The sequence below is a fragment of the Odocoileus virginianus genome, chromosome 32 (assembly GCF_023699985.2).
Source record: "Odocoileus virginianus isolate 20LAN1187 ecotype Illinois chromosome 32, Ovbor_1.2, whole genome shotgun sequence".
NCBI lineage: Eukaryota > Metazoa > Chordata > Mammalia > Artiodactyla > Cervidae > Odocoileus > Odocoileus virginianus.
Window position 1 is genome coordinate 1,599,552 of NC_069705.1, and position 19,647 is coordinate 1,619,198.

Below are 19,647 nucleotides of genomic sequence, written 5' to 3' on the forward strand. Positions count from 1 at the left end.
CCCATGGCTCCTGTGCTGTTGAGCTTCCTGGATGATGGTGACAACGTGGCTGTGAGCCCAAGGAAGGGGTGGGTGAGGAAGGGCTGGTGCGTGCCAGCAGGGGCAGCAGGTGGTTCTGCAGGAGCGGTCCTTTCTCACTATCTGAGCAGGGTTGTTGCTCTGATTTGATCTTGGTGGACATTAAGAACTGAATCAGCCATTTTTATCAGCAGTAGTATGAGATGCAAGTTGGATTTGGCCAAACTGACTTTGGATCTTGGAAATACATCTGAGTATCCATGTATACATCTAAAATACACCTAAACTTGTGGGCACTTTTAATAAAGACAGCACCTTTAGTTTGCCTTTTTTGTCATCTTCATCCCGTCATAAACTGGGTTACTCTATGTGATTTTGCAGTTGGAAGGAGGCTTAGAGATCATCTTCGTTTCGTGGGTCTCTTCCTAACTACACATCTGAATCACCTGGGGAGCACTTAAAAAGTAACTTGTTTGGGAGCACTCTACTACCCCCTGGAAATTTGGTTTAACTGGTTTTGATGGACATTTTTAAAAGCTCCCCCAGTGATTCTAACACCTACCATCATAAGGTGGAGTCTGATTGACTTCCTCGGGAGTGGGGCCGTGCCTTGGTGAATGTTTCTGACCTACAAGACGTGGTGCCCTTGACTCTGTGTGACCTGTGAGGTTAGGGTGGGAGTGACAGGACACCTTCCATCGGACTCTGGAGACTTGCCCCCGGAGCCTGGCCGCCACGTCGTGAGGAAGCCCAGGCCCCGTGTGGAGTTGCAGCTTCCAGTCCCGGGAGGCTGTGACAACAGGCTGATGGCATCAGCCGCCACCCTCGGGAGCCCGCCGGCCTTCGGGGAGTTTCAGCCCCTGCCTTCAGCCTCCACCAGCCATGCCGGACCCTGTGTGGTTTGCAGATTCGAAAGCAGAGTAAATGGTGGTGGTATTTTAAGCCAGTGAGTTACGGGGTGGTCTGTTCCACAGCAGTAGATAACCAGACAAATAATAATAGTTTTGTGTTACCTTTTGGTTGTGGTACTATTTTATGACGGTCTTAACAGACTGTGCATATTATTTTATGTCAGCATTTTATTTTACAATCTTATCAGCCAGTTGTTTCGCACATTTTACTAGATAATCCTCATAAAGATAAATTGAGCTGGTTGCACAGTACATACACGCCTGCCTTTGGAGGACCTGAGTCAGTGCAGCTGGTCTCCCGTCATAGCTCACCTCTCTGCGTACCTTGGTGCTCCTGCCCAGGGGTGGAGGGATGGTGGTTGGTGTCTTTCCTCCTGGAGGACAGCTTGCAGGCCCTGTTAACGCTGAGTTGAATGCTTTAGTTTTCTTAATGTTTGTGCTTCAGGTTTACACAGCACAATGGTGGTGATTTTTGGGGGTACAGTTCCTAGAAGTGGACTTTCAACTGAGTTGAGAATGATTTAGGAAAGGAAGAGTGAAAGAAAGCCTATGTATAAAGGAGACAGATGGGGGAGGGGGAATGGCTTGAGTTTTTTGCCCGATGTGAAAGGGATTGATCAGGTCAGAGGAGAGGAGGTGGCTGTAATGTGCTTTGACATCAGGCTCCACAGCAGAACTGCTTGGAAACCGGTGATGGAGGTGAGGAGGTCGAAGAGACTGGACAGGCGGCGGCATTGTGGCAGGTGGGCGCGGCCCTTCTGAGGGTTTTCTTACCAACTGTGAAACTTGACCTAAGTCCTCAGAGTCTCCAGTCTGCTTCCTCCAGGGGGTGGGGGCGGTCATGCCTCCTTCACGAGGTACAGGTCCAGGAGGGGATGTGCGTCAGCGGCACCCCTTCCCGCCCCCGTGGGAAGGGGTATTCCAGTGTGACTGGGAGGAAGTAGCTCAAAGGACGAACGGAAGGAGATGAGAGTGGGCTTACTGCAGGGAGGGTGCTCAGAAGTGGTTTTGGAGACCTTGATGAAGAGAAACCTTGGTCGTTGGTGAATTAAACCCAGTCCTTATTGACTGCCTACTAAGTTCCACGGGGCACTTGATCAGACTCCGCTGCACCGCACGTCTGGGCGGTTCTGGCTCCTCCCACTGAGGCAGCTGTAGTTGAGTAGGAAAGACCTACTCTAGATCTCCTCTGTAGACCTGACTCAGAATGTGACACCAGTTACAATACGCAGGTGGGGTGAGCTCTGACTGCAGGAGTTGGGGAGGTACCATTTCATCTGAGATTTGGCCTTTGATGGGTTTGCAAAGGAAGCAGCTTGCGGAATGCCGTGGATGGGGGCAAGAAGGGGCAGCCTGGTGTAGACACAGTGCCTGCTTCAGGAGAGGAGAGCCCTCGGGTCCCCAGAGGGGCTGAGGTAGCTTATACAACCGCTGTTCTTTAGGCTTTGAGAAGCCACTGAAAAGCCCCTGAAGGCTCAGGCCAGGGGATGAGACCAGAGTGTGCGTCCGTATGGCTTGGAGGGAGGAAGGAGCAGGGTGGAACCTGTTGCAACTGTGTAGGTAAGAGATGACGGCACTGGCCTGACTCAGACAGCTGGGGAGAAAGCGTCCGGGGCGAGCTGAGAGGACTGGGTGGACAGATGGGGAGCCCGGCAGTTTGGGGAGCCCAGGAGGAGGGCGGGTGAGGGGAAGGGGAGCATGGTGGGGTCCAGGCGTGTGCCTTGGCCTCTCCCTCTCACACCGGATGCGAGGGTGGAGGGGCGCTGGCACGTGGTCACGACCAGTAGGGTGATCAGAAACGTGAGATGTGAAGTCAGGACTGTGAATTTAATGGCAGCTGCCGAGTGATTCCCTCATAGCTCAGTTGGTAAAGAATCCGCATACAGTGCAGGAGACCCCAGTTCAATTCCTGGGTCAGGAAGATCCCCTGAAGAAGGGAAAGGCTACCCACTCCAGTATTCTGGCCTGAAGAATCCCATGGACTGTATATAGTCTGCGGGGTTGCAAAGACTTGGACACTTTTTCACTCACTGAGTGACTCTGGCCAGAGCAGGGAAGGAAGAGAGCGTTGTCCCAAGACGCCTCTCTGCCGGGGAGGCGGGAGAGGGTGGGTGCTGGGGCCCGGCTTCTCTGGGGGCTGACTCTTGGGCATCCACAGTCCGGTTGGGGAAGGTGCGGTGCAGGCCGGCTGGAGAAGAGGGGAGGTCTCCCTGGGACGAGGCTGCCGAGGTTCTCCGGCCATCCCTGGGAGCTGGGCTTCTGAGCTGCCATGCAGCAGAGCCACTGACCGGCAAAGATGCACCCGTTACCCCGCCCACCGTCTAAGGGTCGGGCCTGCGTGTCACCTGCCGAGAGTTGTCTCGGGTTTAGTGTTCCCTACAGGGCAGCGTGTCTGTGCCCCTAACAGTCTCTGTGCAAGAGAAGGTGAGAACGGAATAATTAAGTAATCTGACCCTGAACAACGACGTAAGTGGCATCTTGGGTCAAGGAAGGAAGAGGAGAATTTGGGGAAACGAGCCCTGGACCTGGGGCTCTCACTTTTATTCTGGATATCTGCACACAGTACTTTTTAAAAGGGGGCTCAGAAGCAGGCGTGTCATTCTCAGACGTTGCTGATGCCAGCACCCCCTCCTGAGCCCCTGTGCCGGGCGAAGCAGCTGGTCCCAGGCAGCCCCGGCCCCGCCCTCTACCCCTGCTCTGTTGCCTGGGTCCTGAACACAGGCATGTTTTGTGATGTCCCCGAAGTTTGGGAAAGCAAAGCTAGAAGTGCAAAGCAGGAGGACGGGGGATGTTTACGATGGAGCCAGAAGCCACATTGAACCAGCATCTTCCCAGTTAAAGCAGAAACCACAGCCTTCTGGACCTTTCCATCCTGACTAGGTGCTCACAGATCTATGTCTTGGTGCTCCAGTGGCCTGAGGGCATGTGCTCCCTGCCTGTTACAGTTGAATCCGTGTGTCAGAATGGAGAAGTTCTGAGCGATGGAACTGTGTCTTTGTACCAGGCTTGCTGCACACTCGCTTGCCCCTTAATCACCTCTTCCCTAGATGGCATTCCCAGATGGGGGTTCGTCTTCCTCCACTGCAGCAGTTATGTTTACATTTTCTTCTAGAAAAAAAGTCCTCTGTGCCAGAAGCTGTCAGGGGCTAAGAACCTGACGGGTTGTGTGAGTTTTCCGCCTCAGACCTTACCGTGGGTGATTTTAAGCGGCCTGTCTTCTGTGGACCATGATGTCTGAGAGGTTTCCACACGCGGCCAGATCGCTGATGAGGCGCACGTCCTGCTGCTCGCTCCGCTGCCCTGCTCACACTTCAGACTCCGCCAGCAGTCTCACAGAGGCTTTGGGCCTGTGGATTCCGCTGCATCGTGGAAGGACAGGCTTCTTCTCTCCCTTGCATAACTGTGGAGACAGAAGTTTGAAAAGAAACCTTTAAAATGCTGGTTCTGTGTCCTTGCTCGCCACGGTCCTGGCTTTCTGTGCCGCGTGCCCATCCCGTCCCGTCCCGTCTGGTCCCCTCCTGCTGGCAGGGGCCGCCCAGCCCCGGGCTCTTGTGCGGCACTTCAGAGGGTTCTGATGAAGGGCGAGAGGCTCTGGGAAGAGACTCTTCCCTGCAGTCTGTGCTGTTTCAGTCATGAGGGCCCTGGGGGCTCTGCAGGTCCCGAGTCTGTCACACATGGCCTCCCGTGTCCTCGTGAAGGGGAGGTTGGCCTCCATCACCCACTTGTGTGGATAAAGGAGACCAGCATGATGGGATGAATTGCTGGGGGCACACAGCAGAACTCTCGAACTTGGGGTTTGAACCTAGTTTGTTTTTTTTTTTAACACTTCTTTTTTTTAAAATTAACACTAAGCTGCTTTCAAGCTTTTTGTGTCAAGTTGTGGCGTTTCCTCTGAGATTACTCAGAGGGTAAATGGACAGTCCACATATACATAATATTTAAATCTTTTATCAATTCAAAAGCTAAAATCGTTGTTCTCTTGGAATAGTTTGGGAGGCAGGCAGTACCTTCCCGGACACTTGGCTTGTCAGTTGGCGAAGAGATGTTGTTTGGCAGAAACAAGGAACCAGTGGGGTCTGTGGCCGGGCAGCCGGCCGGCTCCTTCTTGACCCAGGAGGCGGGAGAGGGGTGGGGGATGGCAAGCCCCAAGCTCTCCTGGCTCCTCAGTTCACAGCTCTTGACCGCCGGGGACGAGGCTCAGTCCAGGTCGTCAGGGACGGTCTGCCCAGAGGAGAGGGCTCCGAGCTTCCCCAGAGCCCACGCTCCCAGCTGCCGTCTGATGGGGGTGACTGGGCTTGAGGCTGTCCCAGACCAGACCTGGAGGAGCCCCCCGAGAGGGGAAGGGGCTCAGCCTGTGCGTTGCTGTTCCCCCTGCAGTGGGCTACCTTGAGGATGGAGCGAGGCGCCAAGGAGAAGAACCACCAGCTCTACAAGCCCTACACCAATGGTAAGACGGGGCCTCGGGCGCCCCCTGAGCCCGCCCCACCCCTGCCCCCTGCGGCAGGCAGGGGTCTGCCCCGAGCGTTTCTGACACCCTTCTCCCAGCAGACCACCTGACGGCACTGTTCTCTTGCAGGAATCATTGCAAAAGACCCCACATCACTGGAGGAAGAGATCAAAGAAATCCGCCGGAGCGGGAGCAGTAAGGCCCTGGACAACACCCCCGAGTTTGAGCTCTCGGACATTTTCTACTTCTGCCGGAAAGGAATGGAGACCATCATGGACGATGAGGTGACCAAGAGGTTCTCGGCAGAGGAGCTGGAGTCCTGGAACCTGCTGAGCAGGACCAATTACAACTTCCAGTACATCAGCCTGCGGCTCACTGTGCTGTGGGGCTTGGGCGTGCTCATCCGCTACTGCTTCCTGCTGCCGCTCAGGTGAGGCCGAGCCCCTTCCCCGTGCTCCCACTTCAGAGGAGGATGGTAGGGTCCTCCCACCGGCCAGGCCCTTTGGCCCTCAGAAGAGTGCCCGGGGTTATCCTTTAAAAGGGCCCTGGGTTGTCTGCATAGCAGACAGAAATAAAAAAACAGTTGAATTTCTCAAAGACCGATCGCTTGTCTGGACGGACTAAGCCCAGGGACAGGAGCACGGTGTTCTTCATGGCCCACCTCCCCAGGCCTGGCTGGTTCTTTCCTGCAGCTTCCTCTCCAGGACAGAGGCGGTATTGATCTCCCGGGTCTCTGCGCCACGTGCTGTTCTGAGTAGGCCTTGCCGGCTGCTGGCACCTTCAGACCCTACTTCCTGCTGCTTCACGGAGAAGCTGTGCTTCTGCCAGGGCTTGAAGCCAAGGGGAAGGGTGAGGCCGCAGGACAGCAGGTGCCTGAGGGCAGCACGGCCGGCCATCGGCTGTGCTGTGCTTCTGGCCGCTGCCCGCTGCCTGAGGAGAGGGTGTCTGTCGGCTGAGAGCCAAGTCCATGGTGCCCTGGCACGGGGCAGCAAGCGACCCTGGTTCTGATCTCGCTGGGAGTCCTCTGGGGCCAGCGAGCACATCTGCCTTTTTCACACATTCAGGCCTATACTCGGGGCAGGGATTTGTCTGCTGTGTAGTAACCTGTCTTTTCGTTACAGGGTAGCTCTCGCCTTCACGGGGATCAGCCTCCTGGTGGTGGGCACAACGATGGTGGGGTACCTGCCAAATGGGAGGTGAGCGGAGCGTGGGCCTCGGACTCTGTGGGTACCACAGGGAGCAGGAGGTTTGGCCCAAACCACAGGCTCTTAGATGGAGTCAGTAACTCCATGGTAACTGACGAGGCAGCAAAGCTTTTTCCCCCTCACTGATCTTATCTGTGACTGTTCTTTTTGCTCTCCAGCCCTGTATTCTTCCATTTTTAAAGACAAAACAGAGAAACCACAAAATGGTAGTGTCCAGGGCTAGCAGGCTTTACAAAGCAAGTAGTTGGGTTTTGAGCATTCTACTGTGTTGATGAACTGTTGAAAGGGTAAGAAGTATAAGTAGGTAGGTCCTTTTTGTTTGCTTTTTCCTTTTTTTTCTTTTTTTAAAGAAATGGGCTCCTTCCTGGAAGTTCTGGGGCTGACAAACCTCTCTCTTCTGCCCCAGTTGGTGGGGAGGTTTGACTATATGGCTCCGCCTGCCTCTGTCCGTCACTGGCAGGGAATGTAGGGGACTCACCTTTGCTGGAAATTCTCGGGCTAATTCTGAGTCCATCACCCGCGGTGAATTGAGCCATCCTCATCATTTCTTCCTTTGTCTGTAGACAGAAAGATGCTAATGCTTACCGTAGACACTAATAAGTATAAAAATACATTTATATACAGTTGTGAAGGGCGTAGGCAGTGATGGTTAGATGGTTAGACCTGGCACCCTTTGCTGACTCCCTGTATGCGTGTATGGTAAAAGCAGAGCTCTCTGTCCTGTTGTCGCAGGTTCAAGGAGTTCCTGAGCAAGCACGTTCACCTCATGTGCTACCGGATCTGCGTGCGTGCGCTGACGGCCATCATCACCTACCACGACAGGTGAGGGTCCGCGGGGGCTTGGGGTGCTTTGAGGGCTGGGCTGCCAGGACTTGGGGGGCTATAGCCGCTGCCAGATGCGCATTGCAGATGCATTGTCTCATGCCGGTTTCCATTGCTCCTGGTACCTTGTGAGCAGGAAGAACCGGCCTAGAAACGGGGGCATCTGCGTGGCCAACCACACGTCTCCCATTGACGTCATCATCCTGGCCAGCGATGGCTATTACGCCATGGTAAGGCTTTCCCTCAGATTCCTCTAGCTTGTCAGGGCTGGGAGCTTTTCTCCGGGGGGTGAGCGTGCTTTCAGACTCGGGCCCCAGCCTAGGCTATCGCCTTTGTTTCCGTGGCCCCAGGGGCTCCTTGGGACCTGGGTGCTGTGAGTGGAGTGGCTGAGCATATGGGGAAAGTGTCGGTGGGCAGCGGAGAGGGGGCTGAAGGTGGGGAGGGGGTTTTCTTTTTTTTCCCCAGACTTTAAACTTTTTATTTTGTGTTGGGGTGTAGTTGATGAACAGTGTTGCGGTTCTTTCAGGTGAACGGTGAAGGGACTCAGCCATAGGTATACATGTATCCATCCTCCCCTAAGCCCCCAGAGAGGGCGATTTGAAGGGACAGGGTGCAGAGGCCTTGGAGAATCTGCCCAGGGAAGGAGGGCATTTGGACACGGGGGGTCCTGCTTCACGGTTCTTTTTAGGGTTTTTAGTAGCACATCTCTGGTATCACAGATTAGAAGGAGAATTTAAATTCAGAGAATCTAACTAAACAGTGGTTTCTGAACAATGAGGAACCTCTGGTTACCAGCAAAGCGTAGGGGTCTGGAGGTTGGGAACCGGGGACTTTGTATGAGGATGGGCCTGCTCCCCTTGCCCTTCCTCTGCGAGCAGGTGGGACAGGTGCACGGCGGCCTCATGGGGGTCATCCAGAGAGCCATGGTCAAGGCCTGCCCCCACGTCTGGTTCGAGCGCTCCGAGGTGAAGGACCGCCACCTGGTGGCCAGAAGGTAACCGAGCGACACCCAGAGTCTGATTTTAGGGGAAGTTGTGCCTCCAGCCTTCTCCCCTGAGCCCAGCCACTTCCTTAGCTGAAGTGTGGAGTATAGAGAGTGTGAAAACTCTAGTCTTAACAAGTTAGTAGTGTTTTTAACCTTTTTAAATTTAATTCCTTGAACCCATTGTCATGAACAACCTATGAACTTTTACCGTGATTTCAAATCTCAAAATGAGTTCACTGTCACACGTGAAAGCACACTTAGAGCAATAGAATAAAGCGCAGCTCAGTTTTAAGGAAAATAAAAGGCAGACGTGGCACAGGTGATGGTGAGAGCGTTGCCATAACTTGAGAGGAGTCGAGGCTCCCGAGACCACTCCCCAGAGCCAGTGGGCTGCCCTGAGTTCCCTGCACTGCGTCTCGGGGCTGCAGGCCCACCCAGCACGGCCCTAGGAAGTCGTCGCAAGCATTTCTCGAGGCTGCTCTGTGGTGAGTGAGCCCGTTAGGCAGTCCCAGATCAGAGCCGCAGCCTCTACACTCAGACTCACGCGCTTCACTCAACAGCTGTTCGTTTAAATAGTAATCAACCCAGGTTCCCTGTCCTGAGGCCTATTGTCTGTTAGATCGTGGGTTTATAAAAGAGTTGTATTCATTAGCCTGCCTTCTTACCACACCCACCCAGCGTCACATCTAGACAGAGTATTGACAGATGCATGGATGGTGATGGACGTGAGGCTGTCTGACCCTCCCTTCCACTTCTCTCTTCTGCAGGCTGACCGAGCATGTGCAGGATAAAAGCAAGTTGCCCATCCTCATCTTTCCAGAGGGTAAGCTGCTGTGTGGGGAGGCCGTGCAGGCAGGGGAATCCAGGGTTGCGCTGGAGGAACCCGTCTTCCCTGCCTCAGATGGGGGCCCTTTAGGCTAGTTCTAGAGCTGGAAGCCCAGGGGACTTAGTGTGGACTGTGAGTGCTGTCGCGTGGCCTCCCCAGTGCGGGAGCGCCTCCTGCGTCTTTGCCCACAGGCTGCCTGAGCTTGTGGTACGGTCCTTCCCGACTCGGCGGGGGCTCTTGCCTCCCCTCTGGGCTCCATGGGACCCCGGGAGGTGGTCCTGTAAGAAGAGAAGAGGAGGCACTGCAGGGATCTGCTCACCTCTTTCCAGCATGCCTTCCCGAGCTGGGCAGAAGACGGGCTTATCCTCTCAGAAGAGCTGTCAGAAGGACTTTATTATATTTAATCCATAAGCTATTACTAATCTCTGGGGTAAAGGACTGAAAGGAAAACATTTTACCCTCTTTTGCATTTTAGGAACCTGCATCAATAACACATCAGTGATGATGTTCAAAAAGGGAAGTTTTGAAATTGGAGCCACAGTTTACCCCGTTGCTATCAAGGTAGGAGCCCTCCGAGGGCCAGTGGTCATCGCCGCGGCTGCCGCGGAGGGCGGGCGGCTCCAGTCTGCTCGCAGGTCTCCCCACGTGTTCCTCTCTGTTCATAAACCCAGCAGCGCGGAAGGCACTCCACCTGAGGGGGCCTCCTGTGGGGCAGGGGCGCCCGGGGCATCTGTGCGTTTGCTTGGAGGTGCGGGTGGGCGGGCACGGGACGTGTGTCCTTGTCACTGGAGAAGGAAACGGCGCCTCTGCTTTGGCTCACGTGGCCGCTCAGGGAAACAGAGCGGCCTTAGCAGCTGTCCTGTCTGCCCCACTTGCAGGAGCTGTTCAGACTCGCTTAGAAAGACGGGGCACACTTTGCCGGCTTCCCTCTTTCCTCCTTCCTCTCTCTCCCTTCGTATTCATCTGCTCTTATAAATAGATGCACGTTATTATTGCTAAAAGAATGCTGTTACTCACATTACTATCTCTAAAAATACACAGCCTTTGTCACTACTTTTAAAGTATTTAGGTTGACAAATCAGGGCAAGGGTAAGCTTGAGTCAGAGTGATGGTTAGAATTTCGCGTGCCTCGGTTGTCTGCAGAGGCTTCTGTAGGAATGGTTCTTGTTTTCACTGGCGGCAGCTGGGGAGGCGGCATTCCCCTGGGAGAAGTGCAGGCTCCCAGGCCATGGCGCTTTCTCAGGGAGGCGACAGGCCAGGGCTGGCGGGGGACGAGCGGCTGCAGGGTAACTAGCTGGTTCCTGGACCAGGGCTGCCGGGGAGTTGTTGAGGATGCTGGTCTGGAGGAACAGGGGAGGCTCTGTCCACAGGGTCTGCCGTGGTGTGAGAGTGGGGAGCGATGGTGTGGCACGCATGTCGTCCCACAGTGTAGCATCCTGGGGCTCAGGGCCTCCCCCTGGGTGTCTATTAAAACCAGCTGCTGCACAGAAGCCCCCCTTCCTCGCTCCAGTGTTGAGTGTGTGTTTCTGGTTGCTCTGTGCGCAGGCTTTCTCTGGTTGTGGTAAGCGGGGGCTCCTCTGCGTGCGGTGAGCAGGCTTCTCTCACTGCAGCGGCCTCTTACTGCGAGCGCAGGCTCTAGGCACAAGGGCGCAGTGGTGGAGGCTCCCAGGCTTAGTTGCCCTGTGGCACATGGGATCCTCCCGGACCAGAGAAGTGGAGCCCTCCCCTGCGTTGGCAGGTGATTCTTACCCATGGTGCCTGGAAGCTCCGGCGTTGGGTCTTCACATCAGCTGGTGGGGCTGTGAGCATGCCCTTTGCTGAGCCCCACACCCAGAGTTTCAGAACTTGCATTTTGACCCCATCCCGGGTGCTGCTGGTGTTGCTGCCCGGGAATCTCAGTAGGAAGCTGCTCTTGGCATTTTCAGAGCGTGGACCCTTGGACAGCTACAACCTCTCTGGAACATGGGCATGGCCATTTTCCTTCCATCCAAGGCTGAGGAAAGCCCACATATGGTTAAGAACTTTTGCCTCCCAAGTAGTTTTCTAGTTTTTGTGAAGCTGTCCTTGGTAACCAGACTTGCATAACCTCAGCGGTTTCCAAGCTCTCACTGCATTTCCACCAAAAGTAAGCTGTTATCTGATCTGGAGGAATGTATTGCTGATCTGAGTGTTGGCCTTGCTTTTCTCTCCATGGTGCCTGCCCAGTGTGGAGCAGAGGCTCAGGCCTCAGCAGAGGGCTCTCATGTGAGGTCAGGTTTCTCTCCGGCCCTGCTGCGTGAGCTGTGGCAGTGTTTGCTCCCGTCCCACACGAGCTGCGATCTGAGGTCCATTCTCCCTCGCTTACTGGTGGTGGTGTAGCGTGAGCCCAGTCCGCCTTCAGGGCTCCATCTGAAGTTTCCAGTTTCTGTAAGTAAGCCTGAGTGCCTTCAGTGCTGTAGTTGGGCTTGCAGTGAGGCACAGGTCTCTAACTTTTACTCTGAGAGTCATAGAATTCAGGCTTGAAAGTCCTGGAAGAAAAGCATGCAGTTCAAACCCAGCCCCCCCGAAGCGTAAGAGGCTGCGCTCGGGCGTCTCAGCCGGTGTCCCTTCCCACTGACTTGGGAGGCGGGGGGGGGGGGCCACCGAGTCTGGGGTCATCTCTGGTTTTCCGCTCGGGTCCTGGGTGCTTGCGCTGCAGTCACTTTCCGTCTAGCATCATGTCTGGGAAAGCCCCAGACCCCATGGCGGCTCAGCCCTGACCCTTCTCAGGCCTTCTGGAGGACGTGGCCCCGCTTGCTGCCTCTTGTGTCACCTCCCTGCCCCGCCGCGCTCGTGTTTGGGAGAAGGTGGGGCACAGCAGTGGCCGCGTCACCCACGACGTGTCCCTTGGCAGGGCCTCCACCAGAGGGGAGGGCAGGGGACAGCGTCCAACGGGCACTCCCCCGGGAAAGGTCTCTGTGCCCGCACGGCCTCTGCGGCTTCTCACGGTCCGCGAGCCCCGTGAAGGGTAGGACAGAAGCAGAGCTCCCTCGTCGTCTGCTCCCGGGTCGGGGCCCCAGAGGTGGGCTTTGAAGGCTGGCCATCGTGTAAGGAGGTCTCTCTCTCTCTGGGGAGCTGCGTGTCGAAGTGCTTGTGAGTGTGTGACGTGCTGGGAGTGGGTTGCAGGAGTGTGGGGACTCCGGTGGTTGTTGGCTTGGGGCTGGGTCTGTGAAGCCGCGGTCCCATCCTCTGTGCGGGGTCGTCTTGAGGACAGAAAGAGTAGATGCCGGATGCCCGTGGGGGAGACAGGACGTGGCGGGGGAGGGCTCTTCCCTGCTCTGCCGAGGAGGCAGACGCCGCTGGAGGCCAGCGGTGCCCCGGGTGCACTTCCTGGGGAGTGTTCGGGTCGTGGGGCAGAGAGCCATGTCCTCGTGCTGACCTTGCCCCCAGGTGCGGGGCGGTGTTCGGAAAGGTTGCTGCTCACACACGCAGACACACACACAGCTGATCCACACAAACACACATGCACACGTATAGAGCCGTGTTGACACTGTTGACGCACACACACTGTTGACACATTTTTGCACGCGTGTGCGCACACACCTACCCCCTGCCCTGTCGCCCCGCAGTACGACCCGCAGTTTGGGGACGCCTTCTGGAACAGCAGCAAGTACGGGATGGTGACCTACCTGCTCAGGATGATGACCAGCTGGGCCATTGTCTGCAGCGTGTGGTACCTGCCCCCGATGACCAGACAGGTGGGTGCCCAGCCCGCACCTGGGGCCCCCTGCGCTCTGCGCCCGGCTCGGGGGCTGCACGCGTCCTCTCTTGCAGGCGGAGGAGGACGCGGTCCAGTTTGCCAACAGGGTGAAGTCCGCCATCGCCAGGCAGGGCGGCCTGGTGGACCTGCTGTGGTGAGTCGGGGACCCGCCGATTCTGGGGATGGGGTTTCTGAGGCGGGTGCTGCCGGGTCGACTCCGTCCACGCAGACGCCCGCACCCTGGGTGTGGGGGGCGCACAGCCGGCCGGGGCGGGGCGGGTGTGGGCCATTGCTCGGCGCCCAGCCCTGCCGCGCTCTCGCCAGGGACGGCGGCCTGAAGCGGGAGAAGGTGAAAGCCACGTTCAAGGAGGAGCAGCAGAAGCTGTACAGCAAGATGATCGTCGGCACCCAGGAGGACCGCAGCCGCTCCTGAGCCCGCCGCCCGGCCGCCCCGGGCCCCTGCCCGCCGAGTCCGCCGGAGCAAGGCCACTGACGTCCCTCCCCACCGAGCCAGAGCGGCCTGAGTGCTGGGCGGGAGCCCGCGTCCCCTCGGGGCCTGCGGCACCGTCTGCCTGAGGCCCGTGTGCAGGGGACCTGGCCGGCCAGCACTGCCCCAGGAGGGCCCGGCCTCGGGGCCAGACTCCTGGGAGAGACTGTGACTGCAGGCCCCGGGGACTGCCGTTCTCCCCGAGGGGCCGGCGTGGCCGCGGCTTGGTCCCCCCGCTCAGCCGCCGCGCCATGCGCGTCTGCCCCCAGTCTGGGGGCGGGGACGCCTGCCTCCCCGGGTTGTTGTGAGGGAAGGGCGGGCAGCCCAGTGTGGTGGTGCGGGGACCGGGGGGCGGGCGGGCGGGAGAGGGAGAGCCAGAGCCAGCGGGGGCTTGGTCTCTGTTCCTGTGAGTCAATAAAGTTGTCTTTGACGGTGACTGAATCGTGGGGTTTCTCCCTTCACGCTCTCTCCCCCGGCTGTGACCCTGAGCAGCGGGTTTCTCACCAGCGTTACGATCCCCTGAGTTAACCTACACGGGGGCTTGGCTTCCAGAATGGGGGCTTGTGGCGTTGGGAAGAAGGTGAAGCCCCCTCTCAGATGTCCGCACATCTCTGGGTGACTTGGAATCCCCAGCACTGTTGAGATGGCGTTTCCCCCCATGTGGGTGCCGCGGGGTTGAAAATGGGTGACATTGGGGGCTAAGTAGGAGATGATCTGGAAGTACGGGTGGGGGGATCCATGCGGAGACCTGGGGGCCAGGCGGGAGCTGGGGCGGGCAGGCATATGGTGCCCCGCGGGCTTCGTGCAGCCAGAAGGAAGCTGTTGGTCTCCCTTGCCCACCTGTGCTCACTGGAAGGCAGGTCCAAAGCCAGGCCCCTTCCCGGTGTCCACCTCCAGGCTTCACTGGATGCAGAGCTCTCAGGAGAGAGCTGCGTCTCCCCCCTAACTCATCCGTCTGTCCGTGCATCCGTCCCCCCCCTGCACTGGCACAGCAGCCCTCATGCTTGGGCGTCTTGCAGCGGCTGTGGGACGTGTCACTGGCCGAGCCGTCCTCTGGAGTCGACGCGGGCAGGTGGTGGCCATGGAGCCCGGCTCGGGGACTCCTGACCGACAGCGGCACCTCCTGGGACCTCAGTCTGACTCCCAGCCTAGCCGCCCCCTTCCCCCCGAACAGTCTCCCATCTCCTCCCACACATCCCCCGCCCGCCAGCGAGGAATTCTCTTTCTACTCTATTCTCAAACCAAAACACTGTTAGGACAGTAAGAGCGCCCTCTTATGAACTGTTTTACAGAACGTGCAAGGATAAACTGATTGTTTAGACTTTTATACGCAGTACTGTTTGGTGGTTTAAAAGCTCACTGGAATGGTCTTTGTAAAAATCAAGTTCCCTCTTGGAAAAGCTTCCTGCCGTTGAGTATGTTTGCTTCATGATTTTCGTGGGTACTTTCAATCACGTTGGTTTTCGTCTTCTCATGTTTTAGCACATTAGTTTGTTCCTGATGACGCAGCAGAGTATTGTAAGAACCTGATCTGGAATAGCTGTTATGTAAAGAAATACTTGAGACTAGTGATTATTTTTACTTTTACCAACTGAGAAGGGATGGGAATTAATCCCTTTAAAAAGAAATCTCTAAAAGTTCTACTCAGTGCTTGTTACAAGCATACAGACTCATCATACTGCTCCTCCATCCTTTTAAACTGGGGACCCTACCACCCCCCAGATAGTCATTAGTTATTTGTAATTGATTTGGGGTAACTGAGTCAGCCGTGTGGGAAGTCAGACAAAATGTCTTGACACTTCGGAATGACAAAAGAACCACATAGAGCGACGTAATGTACAAAATGCACCCACTCCTGGGACCCCGGCAGCCAGGAGGCCCGTCTTGGAGTGAAACCGAGTGGTCCTATCGGTGGGATGAGCGCTGGCCAGCTCCTAATCACCCCTGTGGACCTGCTGCCGGTTTGCCGTTTGGGCCTTATTTCTCTGTGTTCTGACCCAGAGCTAGGGACTTGGGTTGGATGACCTCTAAGGCCCTTCCCACGTCTAAAATGTAATTTTTAAATCCGTGGTTCAGACTTTGGCTCTGAGCTCTGAAGTCGTCTAGGTTCAGTCATAAGTGAGTTTGGATCCATTTGGTTTGTGCAGAACATCAGGCTAGCGAAACTCAACCCCTTCGGAGAGCGTCCCACGTGTCAAGGAGGGTCCCAGGGTTTCAGGTGGTCATGGGGCTGGTTGGATTTGATTGTGGATCTCGCAAAGAGTTTTTTCACTAAAATGTGAGAGACTCGTTCCTCAGCTGTTTGGAGAAGGAACTTTGTGAAAAGGCAGGTAAAATTGCCATGGGGGGAAGCCTCATATAGAAGTCTTTGCAGGCCAGGGCTCAGTGAGCAGTTTGGGATGATGTCCAACTTGGGGACCTGATTCTTTACTGGGTTAGACCCCACTCTGGGTTGCTGCCCTGCAGCCTGATGTGGCGGGGTGGGGCAGGGGACAGCTCCACAGAACCCTGAGTACCCAGACCAGGCAGCGACGAGCCCTTGGGCATCACCCTGGCTCAGCCCTTCTCAGCAGCATCTCCCCAGGGCACCAACCCTGCTGTCCTGCGGAAGCCTCTGGGTCCATACACCTCTGTTTCCTTCCTGAGTTGACCAAAATGTCAGGATCTGTGAGATGGCTTCTCCCCACAAGTCCTTGACAACCAGATCCACCTGGGGTGTGTCCCAGGCAGCCAGATCTGATTTCTCAGACTGCCCTCGTCCCGAGAGGCTGGATGCCCGGGCTGGGAGGGCAGCTGCCCGCATGCCGACTGTGAACGGGCTCAGAGACGACCATCCTGCCATCCATCTTGCCCTGCGCTCACCCCCTCTCCCCCTGAGTCAATACGTCTCTCTCCGATGGGAAAGTTAATAAATTTTGCTCTAGATTAAAAGTATTGATCATTTCATTTGTAAACGATAAATAAAAAGGGGGAACTTTTCATTGCACCAGGGGTAGCGTCTGGTCTGTGTTGCGGGTGGAATTGCGCCCGCCAGCCAGGGGGAGGGCTCCTTGTATGCATCCCGGCCGGCTGGCGCATCGATTTCCTATTAGTCTCCCAGCACCACCCAGTACCACATCATTCCAGTACCTGCTATTAATGGTCTTTTGATAAATAATCACTTGTAAGTCAATAAATTTTTATTAAACAGTGTGGCTCTCTGATTTATTAAAATCCGACCGTGTTTGTCTGGGAGAAAAGGGATGCTGAATTGAAGTGGAGGTTTTCATACATCTTCCTGACGGGCGAGCAGTCACGGCCACCCTCCAGAGAAAAACAATTGCATTTTAACAGAAACAAAACAGCCGAGTTTGGAACTTGGGTCTGGGGAAACTTTATCTCCATCAGCCTGAGGCTCACTCTGCAGGGAGAAGCTGCCAGCACCGGGGGGCTTTTGAGTCCAGAAGTTTGTGTCTGCTTCCAGGAGGGGCAAGGTGCCGGGGCTGGGCAGCACAGACCCTTATGCTGTGAATGGCCCGCGTGCACCCTGGAATAGGTGCTCTCATCAGACAGACTGAGATCCACGAGATCACAGCCTTAGGATCCACGAAAAAGTTGGGTGACGTTTTAGCATCCTTCCTGGCCAGATAACGGAAGTCACAGCTTGTGGCAGTGACTGCCAAGGGATGGTTCGTATTTCACATGGAGATCTGGCTGTATGGATTATCTTAGAAAGTGGGCCAAACTGCTGCAGATTGGAATCTTTTATGACTGAGACTGTCATCAGCATACAGTTCGCTGGAGAGGGTTTAATTTGCGGTAGAGGGTTTGGCAAGTTTTCACTGAGACTCCCCAGACTTGGGTCCAGAGAGGCCCAACCACAGGGTAGAGAACCAGCACTCCCGGCCCAGAGGGACGCATGAGACCAGGAACTCCCTGCCCTGACCCACCTCCTCCGTTCATGTCCAGCATGACCTGTGTCAGCAGGAAGGGGTTCTGAAGCGGGATGGCTTGTAAGTTCCGCTGAGGGCTTTAATGTTTTTAAAACACGTTATCAAATCTTTAAATCACGTGTTAAGATGTCCTAAAAATGGAATGTTTTAAACCTGCTGCGAGATTTCTCTTGTTGCTTGAGTTCCGCTTCTGTCCTGGTCTTGGGGGCGACAGCTGTGGCGTCAGGGCACTGAAGGTGGGCGGGACGAGGGCCTGCAGGGGACGAGCGTGCGGCCGTCCTGCTGGGCGAGCCGGTGGTGACGCGGCTGTCCTGGACCACGGCCCGTCCTGCCCCCTCTGCAGGGGGTGCCCGAGGAGCCCTGGGGCCCATGCCGAACGCTCGGGTCCCCTCCTCCCAAGGGAGGTGTAGAGGTGACCCCGGGCAGGGGAGCCACAGGACAGCCTTCTAGGACATGCATCACAGGAAGGGTATTCTGCACTTCAGTGTGGACTTGTTAGTCCGACTCTTTGCAACCCCCACGGACGGTAGCCCACCAGGCTCTTCTCTCCATGGAATTCTCCAGGCAAGAATACTGGAGTGGGTTGCCATGCCCTCCTCCAGGGCATCTTCCCGACTCCGGGATCGAACCCGGGTCTCCCACATGGCAGGCAGATTCTTTACCGTCTGAGCCAGCAGGGAAGCCCATTCTGCACTTTACCCCGTGCACAACTCAAGTCCACTTCGGAGGTGAAACAGGAGACCTGGGCCTGGCTTCACCTGGGGTTCACCTCCAGCCTTTGTTCATTCTCCCTCTCTTCCCTTCCCCCATCCTTGTTCATTCCACTCTGCGTTAGGGACGCTGGAGAAGATTCACCTTAGGGTTTCTCCGTGAATCGACCTGCAGGAGATTCTGAGTCAAGTACATTACCTTGGGAGAAGGTGAGTCCTGCGGTGTGGCTTCTGTTAACCACCGCCGGCGGTGGGGGCAGCGGGAGTGAGTAAGGTTGGCACGCGGAGTTACAGGGGCATCTGGGCAGCACCAGGTAGGTGCCTGAACCATCTGTAGGCAGAGCCAGGCAGGAGGCAGGGACAGTGGACAGAGTGGGCAGTGGACAGGCTCCGGCTCTTGAGAATAAGGGTGGAGGCCTGAACCTTCTAGAACAGAGGACCTGGTGATCCCAGAGTCCAGAGTCCTCAAGCTGCTCTTCACTGCACGTGACCTTCTGTGGGCTTCAGACTCAGTGCAGAGTGGCAGGCGGGGACTGGGGTCAGGAGGCTAGCTGGTCCCTCTGCATCGGATGCCATCCAGAGCCCTGAGCCTAGGTGTTCTGTTCCCCCTGACCCCCTGCCCTCTTTTGGGGTGTCTGGGCAGACACTGCCCCTCCAGAGCTGAAGAGCGTCTCTGCAGGAGGACCCCAGAGGGGAGGCCGAGCTCTTGGGGCGCCGGGTTGGGCGGCTGCAGCTCAGGCTCGGGAAGGGCTGTGAGCACTCAGATTGATCCCCCGGCCGTGATCTGTCATTTCTGCGAGGCAGGCGCTGTTTTCTCCTGCTTCAGGAGCCCCTTCGACACCTGCTTTATTTTTCTTCTTGCGCTGACGTGACGGGAGACAGGTGTTAAACTACTTAATCACTTTAAAATTGTTTTAATTTTCTGTTTTTTATTGATCTCTCCAGCACCAATTAATCAGCTCACTGGACCAGGCAGTTAGTACATTAAAAATTGTCAGGGAGGCCGTGCATCTTGCAAAATGTCTAAAAAAATATTCGGCTGGCAAATTTCGTTTTTCTTTGGCATGCAACAGTCCTCAGGCGGCAGAACTCCCACTCAGGAGGGGCCTCTGCCTCTGGGGCTCACATACGGGAAGTATTCAGGGTGCTGGGGGGCTTCCGGGAGGAGGTGACCTTTTCATCCCTGATATGCATCTTTCCTTCCACTTTTGTTCCCGGCATCCCACGTAGCATCGGGTCTCCTTCCCCCAAGAGCATTGGGAATTTTCAGGAAAGGGGCGCTTGCTCGGAACCTCCCGTCCTGACCGCCATGTGGACAGGACCTCCCCATCTGTAACTGCCCTTGGGACCGACCAGGCACCAGGCCCATAGTCAGGTTTCCGTTCCCTGGGATGTCGGCACTTTTAACTTGTCCTGACGGTGCCAAAGCCAGCTCTCTGGGGCAGGGTCGCTGCTAAACTTGGTAAACTCTGTCTCTTGGCAGGTGGCTGTGTATCACGCTGCCCTGTCCCTGGCACCCAGTGATGCGCCTGAAGTCTGTCCATGGAATGTTCTGGACAGCCCCACCCACGCAGTCACACTGTCCT

The 19,647-nt window shown here is 56.2% G+C and overlaps 1 protein-coding gene across 2 annotated transcripts in view; it reads left to right on the forward strand.

The window, feature by feature from the left end:
• GPAT4 (glycerol-3-phosphate acyltransferase 4) overlaps window positions 1–13,855 on the forward strand; it is a 29,701-nt gene extending 15,846 nt beyond the window's left edge. Inside the window, exons 2-13 of one of the 2 annotated variants that reach the window (XM_070459727.1) lie at window positions 2,372–2,489; window positions 5,307–5,376; window positions 5,506–5,806; window positions 6,498–6,572; window positions 7,314–7,403; window positions 7,540–7,633; window positions 8,282–8,397; window positions 9,156–9,211; window positions 9,690–9,775; window positions 12,802–12,930; window positions 13,007–13,086; window positions 13,257–13,855. In XM_070459727.1, the coding sequence (XP_070315828.1) occupies window positions 5,322–5,376; window positions 5,506–5,806; window positions 6,498–6,572; window positions 7,314–7,403; window positions 7,540–7,633; window positions 8,282–8,397; window positions 9,156–9,211; window positions 9,690–9,775; window positions 12,802–12,930; window positions 13,007–13,086; window positions 13,257–13,365 (1,191 nt within the window). In that variant the 5' untranslated portion in view covers window positions 2,372–2,489; window positions 5,307–5,321 and the 3' untranslated portion in view covers window positions 13,366–13,855. The remainder of the gene's footprint in view (window positions 1–2,371; window positions 2,490–5,306; window positions 5,377–5,505; window positions 5,807–6,497; window positions 6,573–7,313; window positions 7,404–7,539; window positions 7,634–8,281; window positions 8,398–9,155; window positions 9,212–9,689; window positions 9,776–12,801; window positions 12,931–13,006; window positions 13,087–13,256) is intronic. The other variant, XM_070459726.1, reaches the window with a different exon arrangement.
• Window positions 13,856–19,647: the final 5,792 nt, after the last annotated feature.